Source organism: Gossypium hirsutum, chromosome A06, assembly GCF_007990345.1.
Source record: "Gossypium hirsutum isolate 1008001.06 chromosome A06, Gossypium_hirsutum_v2.1, whole genome shotgun sequence".
Taxonomy (NCBI): domain Eukaryota; kingdom Viridiplantae; phylum Streptophyta; class Magnoliopsida; order Malvales; family Malvaceae; genus Gossypium; species Gossypium hirsutum.
In genome coordinates this window covers 19,612,122-19,630,371 of record NC_053429.1, presented here as the reverse complement: position 1 = coordinate 19,630,371, position 18,250 = coordinate 19,612,122, and the positions used below count along the sequence as shown (strand labels likewise).

General features: G+C 33.5%; 1 protein-coding gene across 1 annotated transcript; it reads right to left on the bottom strand.

The window, feature by feature from the left end:
- Nucleotides 1-6,375: 6,375 nt before the first annotated feature.
- LOC107897704 (protein BIG GRAIN 1-like B) lies at nt 6,376-7,446 on the bottom strand. Its single transcript, XM_016823241.2, has one exon. The coding sequence runs from the start codon at nt 7,444-7,446 to the stop codon at nt 6,376-6,378; it is 1,071 nt and encodes a 356-aa protein (XP_016678730.1).
- Nucleotides 7,447-18,250: the final 10,804 nt, after the last annotated feature.

Below are 18,250 nucleotides of genomic sequence, written 5' to 3'. Positions count from 1 at the left end.
AGTCAAAATAGGTTACCAACTCACCTAATTTTGACCATTTCTCTTCCTTTTATCCCCTATGGCCGACTATCATTTATCTAAGGGTCTATTTGCCCTTTAAAGACCCGCAATTTATGATTCATGGCAATTTAACACCCTTAGCTATCAATTTAAGACTTTTGTACTTTATGCGATTTAGTCATTTTTCACAATTGGGCTCACAAACGTCAAAATTAACTCATCAAATTTTTCATGCACTAATATAAAAATGCTATGACTCTAAAATAACAATAAAATAATTTTTTTGACTTCGAATTTGTGGTCCCGAAACCACTATTCCTACTAGCCCTAAAATCGGGCTGTTACATTGGGGATATCATCTCCAGTATACATCTCTTGATCAATATCATCATTATAATCATCCGACATTTTCAACTATAAAACAAAAATATATATATATCAGCGTCCAAATCTCGACTCAATTCGACTCAATTATGGCATGTACCTCTAGACTCAATTTTGAGCTTAATTTAGTCCGAGAATCGGCTAAACTTGCAAAGCTCTAATACTATTAAATTGCAACACCCCTAACCCACATTTGTCGTCGAAATAGGGTTTCAGAGAATTACCGATCAAACAAACATAATTTCAACATTTCATATTATATAATATTCAAGTCAAAACCAATCAAACTCATATAATCAAAGTATCATTCAAGTCTAATTTGTAAACATTCTAAATTCTATCTATTTTGCCTATTTAATGTTCATTTAAACATTAACTTAAATATGCCATAATATGACCTCAACTTTAACACATATTTATATATATATAACCAACCAATATTAACTTATAATCTTATTTACAATCAATCCAAAAAATGATTAATAGTTAGACACCCTAGGCACATGCCGACATAAAAGAATAAACATCACCACATTTGAGATCGGGACCGTTGTTGGATGCTGGATCGGCAATTAAAATTAAGTACCTAACATGTGCATGGAAAACAAAACCGTACGTTGAGTAAAAACTCAGTGGTATTTCTATAATCCAAATCTCAAAAGATATGATATCACAAATATACAATCTAAATATTACAATAACCATATCACATTTTATTTGTTTCACAATATCTCAATTTTCATACTTGCTATATAAATAGCTTTTCACAATATAATACACATATCATCTAACATCAATCATAATGCAATTTCAATTAATTACCCCTATTAACATGACTCAGACTCGGACGGATACACGGATCTAACCAAAACACACCAGTTTGGCACCCAGTGCCTCATCGGATAATTCGAAGTAATAATTTGACACCTAATGTCTCATTGGCTAAACCGAAGTAAATTGACACCCAGTGCCTCATCTAATATATCCGAAGTAATAATTTGACACTTAGTGTCTCATCGACTCGAAGTTGAAGAAATCCCTGAACTCTTCCAATCCTATGGCATGCCATCTATATCCGACTCAGTCCGATACAGTTAATAGGGTTTCAATTCACTTTTCAAATACAACCAATATTCAATCCAATTCAAATAACCAATATATATATTCAATATATATACCAATTCAATCAATATAAATTCAATAAATTCATCACATACTAAATCAATCCATTTTAATTGCAAAACACAATAATTCTCACCTCAACACTTACCATATACATTAAATTAAATTATAACAATTAACAACTAAATTCAAATTATAGAAATACAAACTAGAAATTTCGAGCTATTCCTCGTCGACTTTATCTTTTCCCTTTTTAGTCGAGGATTCTGGTACGACATTAGCTACGGAATTAAAACAATTAAAAAAATCATCAATACAACACAATTCAATCTCATAATTAATATTCCAATTTTTATTCTATATTTGTCTAAATTTCAATTTAGTCCCTAAACTGAGACTAATTTTTTTCTTCAAATTTAATTCTATATTTTCATTAAAATTCTACTTTAAACTAAATTTAACTCCCTAATTTCACTTAAATCCCTAAATTTTAAATTTTTCACAATTTAGTCCCTATTACTCAAAATTTACAATTTATTCTACAATTCAATCCTTTTTCATTTCTAACTTAAAAATCTATCAATTTCATCCCTAATACTAAAATTATTCAACATAAAAAATACTTAAAAAATCAATAATTTCTAAAATTTTGACATGGGTCAAGTAGTACTTAACACCGACATTCCAAAAACATAAAAATTACAAGAAAAATGGACTAAATTGACTAACCTATTTAGCTTGAAACTTTGAAACCCTTAGCTTTGGTCTTTCTCCTTTTCTTTCTTTTTCCTTTCTATTTCGTTTGTTCTTTGTTCTTTATCTTTTCTTTATTTATTTGTTTTTATTATAATATAATATAATATAATATAATATAATATACTTAATTCTTAAGGTAAATATATTATAATATATATTTTAACTTAGAATTTTATAATATTTTCATCCTTATATCGACTCATTTAAAGGCAATGGCATAATTGCTTCTTTGGTCCTTTTAGTTTTTCTTTAATCTATAATTCAACTTTCACCATTTATGCAATTTAGTTCTTATACCTAATTACTCTTAATTCAAGCAAATTCACTTAACCAAAACCGAATTAACTACACAACTAACTTCGTAAATATTTATTAGAAATATTTACGAGTCTAATTTACGAAAACAGAGTCTCGAAAATATATTTTCCGACACCCATGACTATCGGGTCATTACACCATGTCCAAGCAATGGTGCAGAGGCTCTCATGAAAGCGCCGGCGGCGGTGGACCACCATAACTACGATCGAACCTATAATAGCATCATTGTGCCAGATGCCCAAAATGGCCACATATCTGGCACTGCACACGCCCTTTGTTGTTCCGTCTATGGCCATCAAAAACCGCACGACCACCCCTCATGGCCATCGTCGACCAATAAAATAGAGGATCCGAAGTCGTAGACCCAACTCGATTTGCCTGAAATGGGGATTCTAGCGCCATCTTTTGCTGTCTATTTTTGTACTCTAGAAGAATGTCAACTAACCTCCTCATGGGTAGAGGTTTAGACGAGAACGATGTGAGTGTAACCATCGAGTCAAGCTCCGACGAAAGCCCTGCGAAGACTATCTCTACTTTCTCAGAATTCAAGATATGGTGCCCTGAAGCCTCAAGTAACGCACAAACATTCTATATTTTAGCAATATATTCTTTAATTGTCATAGTACCTTTTTTAATTGAATGCAACTCGTGTTTGATTTTGGACACTTTTGTTCTAATAACAGCGGTGAAGAGACGATGTACAGTACTCCAAACATCATTTGCGGTAGTCATGCCTGTAAAACATGATAATAACGGACTGCTAATAGTGGATAACAACCACGACACCAGTAATTTATCATGTTGATGAAACAAAGAAAACTCAGAGCTGAGAACTAACTTTCCTTCTTGATCAGGTACAAAATGTGACGGAATCGGCAGTGTTCCATTCACAAATTCAGTTTGCTCGTACCCATCAATAATCAGTTTTACATGTTGTTGCCGTTGAATGAAATTGCTCTCATCGAGCTTAAGTGTTTCAACATTGAACAATGGTGCTGGAAGTGGAACCGAAGGAACAGGCTGTGGATCATGAGGAGCAGTGACATATTCTTCAGAATTTGCCATAGCATGCATCGGAAGATGATGCCTAGGACTTAGGCGAATGATACCATGAAAAGATTTTTAAACTCAAAAAAGGTAAAGAAGATATTAAGCAAACTGAAATTCATTCTTGTTTTTCATATATATGGATGAACTTACATTTATACACTTGATTTCTTAACTACTGCTATATAACAGCTCAATTGCAAAGTTGTTTTAGCAAAATTACTAGAGTACCTATACTGTAACTACTTAACTAATTCATGAACCCTAATACTTTCTATAAATTACGTATATTCATCTTCTAGACATTACAATTAAAACATTGAGATAAGTTACTATGATGACAAGACATCAATAAACTAATTAACTTACAAGGAGTTTGAAACCAATATAAGAAAAGCAAGTGGCACCATAAGAGAGAATCCCCTTAAGACTTTTGAACTCAAAGAAAGACAAACACCTTCACCCATAATTAAATCCTCAACTCTCTCCCACGCTTATCCTCTTTCCAATCTTATCTTGGCAACCACATTCCAATCATTTTAATCTCTTTATATCAACAAAACGTAACAATTTTAGACGTGCGATACAAGAAAATAACCCAAATATAGTATAGATCATATACCAACACGTGATAAGCCAAATAACAAAATTTATTAACGTCTCAATATCATACAAATATAACGAAATTTGTATCTGGATTGTAGCAATGGTCAAAGGATAGCCATCCATATCTAGAATAGTAACCAGCAATAGGAGACGTCAGTGACCAAAAATGCATGGATCTATTAAGACAAAAGCAGAGGCATTGGAGGGTGAATGAAGTTTAACATAGCTGGGCAGTGGTCCTTGGCTTAACTAACAGTACTACTACTTATTATCCTTTGGAACCAATTGGGGTAATGGCTATGGCATTGCTTTGCTTGCTTCACATGCATTTGCTATAATAGCATGGAAGTAACCTACTATGTTACGTACCACGAATTTGTGTTTGGTTGTTGCGAAACATGCTCCACTTATACTTACTGGCAAATTATCTATATTTGGATTTTCTTTCCTCTCTATTATTGAGTTTTCTTGTATTTTCTGGAGCTTAATTTTTATTCCTTAATTATTGGTATTTGTTTTTTTTTTCTCTTACTACAAAAATTAAGCATCCATAACATTCCTGTTTCTTCGATATCTACAACAGTAGTTTGCCAATTATTTTGGAGTTTAAAAGATCAAATGTGTAATGAACAATATAGCTAAGACATGATATTGTTGAAAGAGATTTATGTTGAATCTCTTTTATCTTCATTTCAAAGCAAGCCCATTTTGGAACTCATCTTGAGGATGACATGTGTTGGTCTTAAATAAATATCTTCCCACCATTCTCAAGTGGAAACTTGACCTTTTTTTTTTTTTGTTTACTTTCTGGGTTTTCTCCAATTTTTTTCTTTCTCTTCTTTTGGTATGGCAGTAATTGATAGAATTAGTAAGAAAGTCAACTACGGTGCCCAGCCTCTACTGTCCCATTTCATCCCCCAAAGGAGCTCACATAACTTTTTTAACTTTTCTTTTAGAAAAATTTTCTTTCCTTTACTGCAAAAGTTAGTTTGGATTTTTTTGGATCTCATGTCTGATCCTGCTATATTTTGACTTCTGAGATTCCTTATGCGACCCTACTTGTCTGCAAACAATTAGCATTCAATCATAGATTGCAATTTTCTTCTGTTTGAAGCATGATTCACACCATATAATACATCAAACTGCAGAAACCCTTTGTTTTACATCAATCTGTATGTGATGTGAGTACAAAATGTAGCTTATTAATGCTAGGGTAAAACTACAACGAAAACGGTAATCTTATCTAAGCTGTTGTTGGTCCAATCACACCTAATCAAGAAATGATATCCCTGAGAACAACTCTTAAAGAAAATCCTTGAGATTCCACTCTGTTTTGTGATGATGAATTGATGGTACAAGTACAAGGTCAAGGTCAAGACAGAATTTAGGCAACTCCAACAGTTGGCTTTGGCAAAACTGTCAAGCATCAGCTGTCTCTTTTGTCGACTGTTTTAGAAATTTAAAGGTCCATTTCCAACGTCATAGCCATGGATCTGTCCAACAAAATCTAAGCATTGATGTGATAATCGACTCAAGCCAATGCCAAATTTGCCAGTAAGGAATGGCATTACTCTTTATATTAAAATAAATGCCAGTCCAAAGCTTTTGTATAGAGACTTAACATACACTCTGCAACACAAGGACCTGTAAAATACTTTTACCGATCAATCTGAATTTCGAATATCGAAATTCATCATATATGTGAAGAAATGGGGAAAATGATTTTAATGATGGAAATTTTTTTATTTTTAATTTTGTGACCTAAAGGGGGAACTAATTTATGTTGGGATGTTGAGGCCATGTGCTAAATAAAGCAAAGAGTTTTCACTTTCTCCCTTCTCTCGTGGGGTGAAGATTTGTGTCTGCTTTTCTTTCCTTTTTCACTTTTTTTCTTTGTTATTTCGACTTTCTGTATTGCTTTAACGGTTCACTCATCACTGTGTGAAGAATAACATTGATCTCCACTGTTCTAAAGCTTTAGTAATTTTCACCATCTTAGTGATTTTTTCTTTTCCATTTTCAAAGCTTAGCTAAGGTATAGAGAATCATAGTCACTCAAATAACTTGAATTTTCAATTTGGAAACCCCCAAAGCCAATAATTACAATTTGAAAGATGAAACGAGAGAGAGAGAGAAATGAGGTTACACTATGAAGCCATTAACAATGGCTTGATTAGTTTTCAGTCTAGTAGTTTCATACACTGGCAGCTCCTCTCTATACCTTCCAATTCCAATGAGATGATCCAACTCGAAAAGATCCGAACTCGAGCAACTCAGTCCATCATCGTCGTCGTCATCTTCTTCATCATCATAATCTTCAATAAAGCCTCTCAAATCCAGTTTCCCGATACCTCTTCTTTGATAGCTCCTTAGATAATCACTTGCTTTACTGGTGCTACCTGCAGATTCTTTAACAGTCTTTTGAACAGTTGAGGTGGACATTAATCTGGGATCATCGCTGTATATATTTTTATGGCCACAAGGACTGGAATCTTCATTCAAAATGACAGTAATTGGACAAAATTTAACTGACCTTTTATTGCCATTACTGTACTTGTTATTGTTATTACCTCTTGAAGAAGGTGTTTTGCTCAAGCAAGACCTGGAAAATGAAGTGGGTGATGAAGCTGAAGATTTTGATTTTCGTAGGAAATTTACATCCTCTGAAACTCCATTAGAGCACATCTTCACTTTCTTGGCATTAGCATTGAAAATGGAGTTTATGAAGTTAGTGATACGACCACCAGGGGAAATGGGTTGCTTCACTTTCTTCAATTCACCATAGATTTTCAATGCTTTCAGCTTTGTTTTGTTGAACCCACCACCACCTCCTTCTCTCTTGGCCTTCTCTTGATTGTCCTTCTTGTCCGGTTTCGATCTTCTCGATTTCTGTTTGTAACTCGACTCGGCTTCGGAAGATGAGAAGATAGCGCCATTGCTAGAATCGGAGGAGGTCGAAGTGGAGTTGAAATGCGATGCTGAGTCCTGATTGCTCTGCTTTTCAACCCAATCCTCAATCATAATAGCCCGTCGAAGACTGGAACCACTTCTCTGCTTCTTAGTTGTTTTGGTTTCCCTGTAATTGCACAATGTCGGCTCGTTTGATTCATCGATGGAACGATAAATTGCATCCAAAAGAGTTGAAGAGAAAGAAGGGGTTCTTCTTCTTTGAGGAACCGTAGTATCTATCACGGAGCTCTCTCTTCTATACATGGTGTTTTTTTTTTCTTTGTTTCACACAAAACAAAAACAGGGGAAACAGAGATTTATACAGGGGAAAAACAAGGGAATTTTGAGATTAAAGAAGGGACACAAAAGAAAAGGACAGTAAGGGGGTAATTTAAGGCTTTAATGTCTACTTAGAAAGTGTCAAAAGCTGCAAAGACACAATTAAGTAGAGAATGCAAGTAGATCATGTGAAAGAGAGAGAGAAATGGGTATAGAAATAGAAGAAAATTCCTCAATGTGAACTGGACTGTTCTGTTTATTACCAGTATATATATATATGTTTGTTAAGTATTAGTGTAGCATAAACAAGTAGGGGGGATTTGAACTGTGAAAAAAGCAAAGAAAAAGAGACAATTGTGTGTGTACTTGCTGTTGATGTAACTGAGGAAAAAGTGAAAGCAGGAGGGAGTGCCGCGCGTGCGGGTGGGGGTGCCAGGCTGTTGCAGGTTTGATTGTGCGGGTAACTTTTTCTTTTTTTGTTTGAAGTTTGATGATGTTTTTAAACTGCAAAGGGGTTGGGTTTTTTGAGGGGGTTATTGCTGAGGCAGTGGGCAATTACATTCCAATGAAGTGCGTATTGTTTGGTCCTTTTCATCTTTCGCTTTCATTCACTAATTTGTACTAGTTATCACCCTGTTTTTACTACCTGAATCAGAAAATAGATATACTCCAATGAAAGCAATTTTCGTTTTCTTTAATGAATACTACAAAAATTATTACCATATATAACATATTTCAGATTATTTATTAATTTATTATAAGTTTTTCAATTGAAAAGAGAGGCTTTTTTTTTTTACTAAAATGTTATTATATTATTTTTAAAGTGTAACAAGTAAAATACAAATATGAGTGATCGCAAATATCAAACTATTACAAATAAATTATCTAAATAATCACAAAGTAAAATGAACTTCTAAAGGATGTTTTTGAAAAAAAAACGTACAAATTTTTTTATTATTTTTCATCTAAATTTATGTAGTTTAAAAAATGTGATTGTGTAAAAAATATAAAGTTGCTTTCGGATAAAATCTATTCTTGTGGCACGTTTTTTCTATTTGCTCTTGTGGCATGCTGCCCTATTTTTTTCTTTTTTTTTGTTTGGTAGTTTCTGTTTTCATTGGTTTTCTTGATTTATGATTATGGGAGTGTGATTCCAGTAGTGTCGTTGTGGATATAGAAGAGGAGTTGGCAAATCTCACAATTGGGGGAAGGGAGGATGAGGTGTGGTAGTTTGATGTGGGTAGTGAAGAGGCGACTTAGAGTTATGATATGTGTTTATGATAAATTCCAGCATGAAAGACTTTTACGATTATGTTTTCTGTGTGGTTGATTAGGGCATGGGGATAGTTTCTATTTGATCAAAATTGTTTAGGGGAATAAAGAGCTAGTTAAGGAATGGAATGTTTCTTTAAGAGCCAACTAGTGAAGGGTGATGCTAGTGGTGAGTTTTTGGTTGCGGGATGATGCCCACGAAACCAACTAAAAATTCGACTAAGGCAAGTGCATCTATCAATTAATAGTATAGTTACGGTGAGCAAAAATATCGTTTCCACGAAAACTAAAAGTACTAGTAATTATCGTATTTCATTATTTAACCGATAAATTCGAGTGATTAATTGAAAACTAAAACTAACTAAATTAATTAACTACAAACGTGACAAAGAACAAATTAGAAAAGTAATCAGTTAACAACCAAGAAGCAAAACAATACCCAAGAAATAACCCACCTAGATTTCATCTGTCACTATCAATCTTAATTACGCAATTTTTTCACTTAGTATCTTGATTTGTAGAAATCCTAAATAATGATAATATCTCTCTTTAAGAATAAGAGCAACTGACTCTAAGTTGATTAATTAAATTTTCTTTATAATTAAAACCTTTACTATCGCATTAACTCAATCTATAGATCCCCTTATTAGATATGACTCCAATCTGATAGATTTATGTCGTCCTATTTTTAGGATTGTAAGCAACTCCACTCAATTACATTAGATCTACTCTTAAACAGGGTTTATTCCTCCTCTGATATAAGCACATCAAACATGGATCAATAGTCTAGAAATATTAAACCAAGAATTAATCACACATAATTGAGAACAAGATCTAACTATTTATTGTGTAAAATAAAAATCAAAAGACAGAATCCATCATAAGGTTCATCTCCCTAGGTATTTAGAAAATTAGTTCATGCTTGCAAATAAAAACATCCTAGAGATAGTATGTCTGAAAGAAAAAAAAACTTATTATAATCTTTTGAGAAATCAACTGGGAGTCTTCAATCTTAACGGAAATCTGCTTCAGAATTGGCTTCAATGGTGTTTTTCGAGTTGTTTTCTTAAACATTCTATGACAGCTCCCTCCTATCTTCTTATTTTTGTCATATATAGGTCTTAAAATGCCTAAAAAAACCCTAAAAATCACGTTTTTCTGCTATTTTGAGTGCAATTTGTGAAATTGACACGACCTATCACATGGCCATATGGTAGCCCGTTTGGCTCACATAGTCGTGTGTCCAGGCTGTGTGGAATGGTCTAGCCCATGTGGCTCTTGTAACTTTCTATGGTTTTTCAATTTTTTCCCGTTTTTCGTTCCGTTTGCTCCCAAATATTCTCTTAAGTATAAAAACATGAATTTAAAGGATTAGGAGCATAAAATTCACCATTAATATCGAATAATTACCCAAAAAAGCATTAAGAATAGGACTAAAATATGTTATTTTTAGCACCTATCACGGAAGGAAAGGGATGATAAGGCTCCTAATTAGGTGGGATTCGATTTAGGTAGGGAAATATTTTCAAAGGATTTTTGAAAATTTCATCTGTTACATGAGATAAGCATAAATTTAGGAGTTAATTTAAGAGGGATTTCAAGGATAACAGGTAATGGAGTTGGATAAGGAAAAAAAAAGTAGATGGGGCCAACTATAGATTTGATGGATATGGGCTCTGAGGAAAATCGAATAGGAGAGGCAAATGGTAAAAAAAGGCTTCATACTGGACAAAATGTTCCAACAGTTTCTACTACTTCAAATTTTGGGAATGGGCCACAAGACAATATATTAGCAAGCTCCGCAGTGCGGGTCGGTTGGGAACAATGAAACCCTTATGTTGGAATGTTCGTGAGTCGGAGAACTCATAAGTAGTCCATAAGTGTAACGACCTGAAAGTCAATAGTGTCAAAAAATGCAGTTTCAGGACCCTGTTTCTGTAAATCGGGTCCGTAAATATTTTTAGTAAATATTTTTAGTAAATATTTATAGAGATATATTAGAAACGAATTGAAATTTGGATAGATAATTTTATCGAATTAGTGATTAATTAAGGTATAGAGACTAAATCGTAACAGTGTTAAAATTCCATTACTAAGGAAATTAATAATTAGAAATAAAATAAGGGTTATTATGGTGATTATACCATCTAATAATTATGGTGGTTGGTTTCTAACTATGTATGTACACATATATATATATGTAATAATATTTTAGTTTAATTAAAATTATAAAATAAATATAATATTAAATTATTAAAAAAACATTAGGTTAAAAAGTAAGAAATTGGGGAGAAAGAGAAAACATAAATGTTTTCTTTCTTTTCAACTGAATTGGGGAAGAACGACCTTAGGGTTCAATAATTTCAAGCTTGAATTGGTTAGTGCAATTTAGTCATTTTCTTGTAATTTTTATATTTTTTAAATATCGGGAGCTTAATCTAGCTGATTCGTGTGTTATTCTTCAAAACTATTAAAGTTTTGAAAATATGTCATTGATGGTTTCTTAAATTTTTTGTAACACCCCTAACCCATATCTGTTGCCGGAATAGTTGTAACAACCTGTTTTTAGTCAAATCGGAACAGTGATTTCGGAACCACAAATTTAAAGTCAAAATATTTATTTTATTATTATTATTTAATGTTTACAGCATGATTGAATGGTTGTTTGAAAATTTCGTTAAGAAATTTTGTCAATTGAGTGCTTAATTTGATTAAAATGACTAAATCGCATAAAGTGCAAAAGTGCTGTTCTATTAGTTAAAGGTATAAAATGCCTATGAAATTAAATAGTGGAAGTCCTTATATGGTAAATATACCATTTTAATTATGAGCGGACAATTATGGGTATATATTAAGTGATTTCTAATGTTTTTAGACAAGGTTAATATCGTAATTTGAAAAATAACTTAACTTAAAATAATAGAAATCATAATTCATCATCATCTTTTCTTCATTCCATTGAAAATTAAAGAAAATAAAGAACCAAGAGAGCTTGCTAGGGTTCAACCATTTTGATGCTCAATTGTAAATATGTTTTTGCCCCGTTTTTAATGATTTCTATGTTTTTGAGATCGTTGCAACTAGGTCTAGCTAGCCCAGGGACTATTTTGCAAAATTTTTAAAGATTTTGAATGTTTCCATTGATGAATAAGCATGATTTTTGAAGTTTCTTGATAGATTATGAATGCTTGTTGATAGATATACAAGTTTTGTTCAGTGATTTTTAGTGAAAACGCGAATCAGGGGCTAAATTGTGAAATGTGTGAATTTAGTGGTTAAAATATTAAATAAATGAAAAATATGTACTGCTAGAGACCTAATTATAATTTGGCTAGCATGGGTTGGTATTGAATTTCATGAATTTGGGATTTTATGAAATAAGGACTAAATTGTAAAAATGTGAAACATTTGGGGCAAACGTGTAAAAGTGATTTAAAGTGAATTTTGGACTAAATTGAATAGTGAGATAATTAAATAATCTGATTTTTATTACATATAGATCAAGAAAAGCAGAACTCGGATCTAGACCGAAAAAAATAAAGTTCTCGACTAATCGATTAGTTTAGTCATTTTTACATCTGAAGTAAGTTCGTATGTAATAAGCATTGATATAATTATGTTTTAAATTATTTGATATTGCATAAACTGTGTATACGAGACTACATTCGTGTTTGACGATGATTCGGCTAATTATGGGCATTTAGTGTGTGAAATCGAGATGTGTGAGATCGAGATAGCTTCGGCTATATATATATTGGCACTTAGTGTGTGAGATTGATACAACTTCTACTATTTATTTGGCACTAAGTATGTGAGTTTCTCGAGTATCCAAAAATATTTTGAATAGTTTAACGAACATGTCAAAGATGTGAATGAGTATGAGTTAAATACGAAAAGGTACATGTATGTACAGGAACCAAGTAATACACTGAAACGATGAAAAATATGGAAATTAAATCTAATTTAGTGGATGCAAATGTGGTAGGTTGGTGGTTCATTATGTCATATGTTATGTTATGTTTTTGGCTTAATTTGAGTTTATATGATGAATTGATATAAATGCTATAAGAACTTACTAAGCTATAAAGCTTACTTTGTGTATTTCTCTGTGTTTTATAGTGATTTGAAAGCTAGTTCAGATTTGGGGATGGTCGGAGACATCATCACACTATCCAATTATCAATTTGGTACTTTTAAGTTCATGTTTTGAGTATATGGCATGTATAGGGACTTTGGTCTTTTTGGTTATGTGTTGGTAGTGAATTAAGCCATTTGAATTGGCTTGTAAATGTACATGTTTTGGTTTGTACATATAGCCATGAGATTTGGTTTAATTTGGTTGTTTTGGATGTATATGTATATATGTGAGAATGGCCTATGATGTGGTTCATAATTGCTTGCAAATGGTTTGTGGTAGTTTAGCATTTAAGGTAGCTAATGGTTGGAAATGGCTATTGTATGTTTGAGATTTTAAGTAAGGTAAAATGTTTGGTTGAAATAATGCATATAAGTGTTTTGAGATAAATGTGTATAGAGAATGGGAGTATTGAATGTGCATGAATTATGTTTGAATTGGTTGAATTGAAATGCCTATTGATGCTATGTATTGGTGCCTTTGAGTTGATGTAGGTGAGCACAAGTTTGGGTGGCAAAATGGCTTGGTAAATAGCCTATTTTGGTCCACACGAGCGTGTGTCTCAGCCGTGTGTCCCTTGGTGTTGAAATTAAAATCAAGTCAGTATGCTCCACATAGCCTCACACACGAGCGTGTGACTTAGCTGTGTGGCATAAGTCAGTATACCCTACAAGATTGGCACGGTCTAGCACACACACGGGCGTGTATGGCCATTTTTAGGGCACACGGGCGTGTATGGCCATTTTTAGGGCACACGGGCGTATGTGTTGGCTGTATGACCCAAGTCAGAGAGTTACACAGGGTTGGACACGGGCTGGGACACGACCATGTGCTCTATTTTGAATGTCCACACGGCCTGTGACACGGGCCGTCACACGAGCATGTGTCCCCTGTTTTATGAAAAAAATTTCTAAGTGTTGAAAAATTTTCTAAGTTACCGGTTTAGTCCCGAACCACTCCTAATGCATGTTTTGATTGTCGTAGGCTTGTATTAGAGACATATTGATTAAGATTGAATGATAACTGTATGAAATGTGAAAATGTATACAAAGTGAATGTTTAATTGTTTTATAAGTCCGGTAATGCTCTGTAACCCTATTCTGGCATTGAATACGGGTGAAGGGTGTTACAATAGGGTTACGGAGCACTATCGGATAACTGTAACATAAAAACATACATTTCCAAACATTAATATAAACATAACATAATCCATTCATATACATGCATATTGTCCCTTAACTGAGCCCTCGGGGCCCTAAAAATACGTTAGAAATAATTCGAGACTAAATTGAAAACATTTGAAACATTTAAGAAACAGTTGGAAAAATTAAACTATAGGGGTCACATGGCCATGTGTCTCACACGGCTGAGACACACGGCCGTGTTCCAACCCGTGTCCGTGCCCATGTAACTTTCAAAGTTGGGTCACACAGCCAAGCCACACGCCTGTGTATTATGCCGTGTAACTCTTGAAATGGCCACACACGCGTGTGTGCCAAGCCGTATACTAGGCCGTGTAACAGCCTGACTTGCAAACCTTAAAACCTACAGAGGACACATGGCTAAGGCATATGCCCATGTCTCAGGCCGTGTGGACATGAAATTGGCCAAAATCAAGCCATTTCCATCACCCAAATCAAGCATGTACCTAAAAGCATTTTGTGCACAATTTCAAGGCTTCAATAGATCATTATCATACAACCAATATGCCATACAAGGTACCTCAATTACAATCATTTAAACATACTTAAACATGTACACTTACCATATCTCAATCATTCATATATAATTCAATACCACTTCCAAAATATACCATGATTATAAACATCATACTATTTGGTCACCCAAACATGCATCATAACTTAGCCATATTAACACATGCCAACAAGGTATTAAAAGTACCAAAAGTACATCAACCAAAATAACATATACATGCCAAACTTATCAACTAACATTCAAACACATGTCCACCTATACATGTCATTATAACCTTGACAAAAAGATCAAAAACTAACAATATAATCGTTGGATAGTGTGATAGATCTCCGACGAGCTTCTAAACCGATTGAGCTTTCGATTATCTATAAAATATAGGAAAGAAAACTATGTAAGCATATAACTTTTTGTAAGTTCGTAAAACATGAACATAACTTATCATTTCAAGCACAACATTAAAATTAAGCATGATATAATCCAACCATAAGCTTGGCACAAGCCTAAGCACTATCAACAACACATGTTAGTGCATTAACACATAATTCACTTGAAATATCATAAGGTAAGCTAGATGTACATGAACATAATACTTTTGAATTCATTTATTTCATGAACATAGATATACTCTCATTGAACATTTCTATTTCAATCCTTTTCATAGATTCATAACATAGTTCACTTGAACACTTACCATTCATTTCCTTTTCATACCAGTTGAACCATTCAGAATAACATCGGATACACTGGAAAGCTCACACAAAGTCTGCTAAACATATAACCTTTCCTTTTCCTTTACATCATTGCTCACACGAGTTGTGGGTCGGAATGTAAGCTACACGATGTTGCTCACACGAACTGTGGTGTATCCACAACAAATGTAAGACCTCAGCCATCTGTAGGACATTCAAGACCAACACCCAAAATATGAAAACCCTAATGACATGTCATTTGTATCCTACGAATTCTTAAGGTTCAAACGGGGCTTGTAACAGTTTGGTTTAGACCTTAGTCGGAATACTAGTTTCGAGACCACAAATTTGAGTTTGAAAAATATTTTAATATTATTTTCTGTGTCTGTGATATGTGAATTTATATCTGCAAAATTTCTGTGATTTAATTTGTCTGTTTCTGTGCTTAATTATGAATAAGGACTTAATCGCGTAAAACGCAAAAGTTGCATGCTAATTGTTAAAGTGCTTATTTGGCTTGGCTTTCTATAGTAAAGGTCCTTAAGTTGTTATTAAACCATTGAAAACATGAGTGGACTATTATGGCCTTATTATAATGATTTATTAATGGCTTAATAAATGGGGTAAAATTAGTATTTAGTATTTTATGTTAATTAAAGTAAACAAAATGCATGAAATTAGCCATTTCCCATGTGTTCTTGCCGAAAATACCAAGAAGAATAAAAAGAAAAAGAGCCTTAGGATTTCGGCATTTGCAAGCATCAATTAGGTATGTATTTTTGATCGGTTTTTGATAATTTCTACGTTTCTGTGATTGTTGCTTTGTGTTCTTCAAAGCCCATGTCTAAATTTCTGTTTCTGTTAAAGATTTCATGAAATGCCATTGTTGATATCATGAGTTTTGTGATGTTTTTGGATGAATTATGAAGGCTTGGTAGATGAGTTATAAGTTCTGTCTTCGAGTTTTTGATGAAATTGAGCTATTTGGGTTAAATTTTGAAAATGAGGTTTTGAAGGACTAAATTGTAAACTAAACATGTTGTATGGGCTTATATAGAAGCCATGAAAATTCAGCTAGCCCTTGTTGCAAAGAAATTTTCCATATTTGTGATTTTGTGAAAAATAGACTAAATTGTCAAAGTGTGAAAATGTAAGGGCTAAAATGCAAAGTGCGCTAAATATGTGTATATGGATTAAGTTGAATGAAATGAATGATTGAATGGTTGAATTTGTATTGTATTAGATCAAGAATAAAGAAAATCAAACTTAGATCGGGGGAAGTCCAAAATAGTTGAATAGACGACTCGTTTTATCTGAAATCCATCCGAGGTAAGTCAAATTACAATTACGTGTTAATTGAAATAAATTTTGCATATATAAACTGTAATTTGTATTGGATGGCCTTGAGTGCCTCATGAATATCTTTGGAGTAAAGTATGATAATATGTTAATATGCTTGTATGTTTCTAAAAAAAGTTGACATCTGTCTGAGACATCGTGTAAGACCGTGTCTGGGACACAGGCCTCAATTGAGATTTACGTATAAGACCATGTCTGGGACATCGGCATCGTATCTGATTTCGTGTAAGACCATGTCTGGGACAGAGTCATCGATATTGAATTACATGTAAGATAACGTTTGGGACGTCGGCATTGTACTTGTTTATGAGCATCTATATTGTTTCTGACCCGTCTGATGATAGCGTAAGAAATCTGAGATTGGGTATATGAAATGTATAAGCTATGCAGGTACATTTGTATCGTACTAAATTTCTGAATATGAAAAACTCTGTTTCTGTGAAATATGTATGGAAATGAAGCATGACATATATGCAAACAAAGGAGCATGGTTAAGTTTATGAATTATTCTGTAAAATGGTTATGAATCTATATGGGTGAATTGTATTTATATACTTTAGTAGTTAGACCAATTGTATTTGGCTTACTAAGCTCTTTGCAGCTTACTCTGTGTGATTTCTTCCTATTTTACAGTTATAGTAGCTACTGAAGGCTCAAGGATAGTTGAGGATCGTCACCACACTATCGAACCCATTTTGGTACTCTTGAAAGTGTAAATATTTTAAAGTATGGCATGTATAGGCTAGAAGGTTTATGTATTAAGTTTTGAATTGTAAATATAGGTTATGCAATGAAAGTTGGCTATCAAATGGTATGTTTGTGTTAAGTTTTGGTATGGTTTGAATGAGTTTTGAATGATGATGAAATAGTTGTAATGAAGCATGTTTTGAGCATGAAATTGTTTAAATATTTTGTATGAATGTTGTTTAATTTGGCTTGTAGGAATGACCCATAAAGGGGTGGAAAATTGGCTTAAAACAAGCCTGCATTGTGCCACACGGCCATAGCACACGGGCGTGTCTATTGGCTGTGGGCTTAAGTCAGTAGCTAGCTATGAATCACACGGGCGTGTCTGTTGGCCGTGGGAATAAGTCAGTATATAAGCTCTGTTTTGGCACGTCTGGTTCACATGGGCGTGTCTGATGCTCGTGTGGGGGACACGGCCTGGTCATACGGGCGTGTGACCTCTATAGAATGGAAATTTTTTAAAAGTTTTTAACTTTATGAATGTGTTCAGTTTAGTCCCGACTGTCTCTTAAAACTACATTTTAGGTCTAGTAGACCATCTTAAGAAATGATTGCTTATGAAATGATGTTATATGATATCTTTGATTCTGAATTGGTTTGAAATGTTCTGTTTGTCTGGTAATGCCTCGTAACCCTAATCCGATGTCAGTTACGGGTTAAGGGTGTTACAGGGCTCGATAATCATCATGAAATTGTTGGATTTACATCATTTAGTTACATGGAAAATAACATATTAACATATAGATCAATATAACATTAAAACATTATTTAATCATACGAACTTACCTCGATAACAAAGCATAAAAACATAGTTGATCAATCCGAAACTTTCGCTTTTCCGCAATCTAAATATGTATGAGGTCTATCTTGA

Excerpts from the sequence above, each read along its gene's own strand:
- LOC107897704 (XM_016823241.2), bottom strand. The coding sequence starts at position 7,446 with ATGTATAGAAGAGAGAGCTCCGTGATAGATACTACGGTTCCTCAAAGA.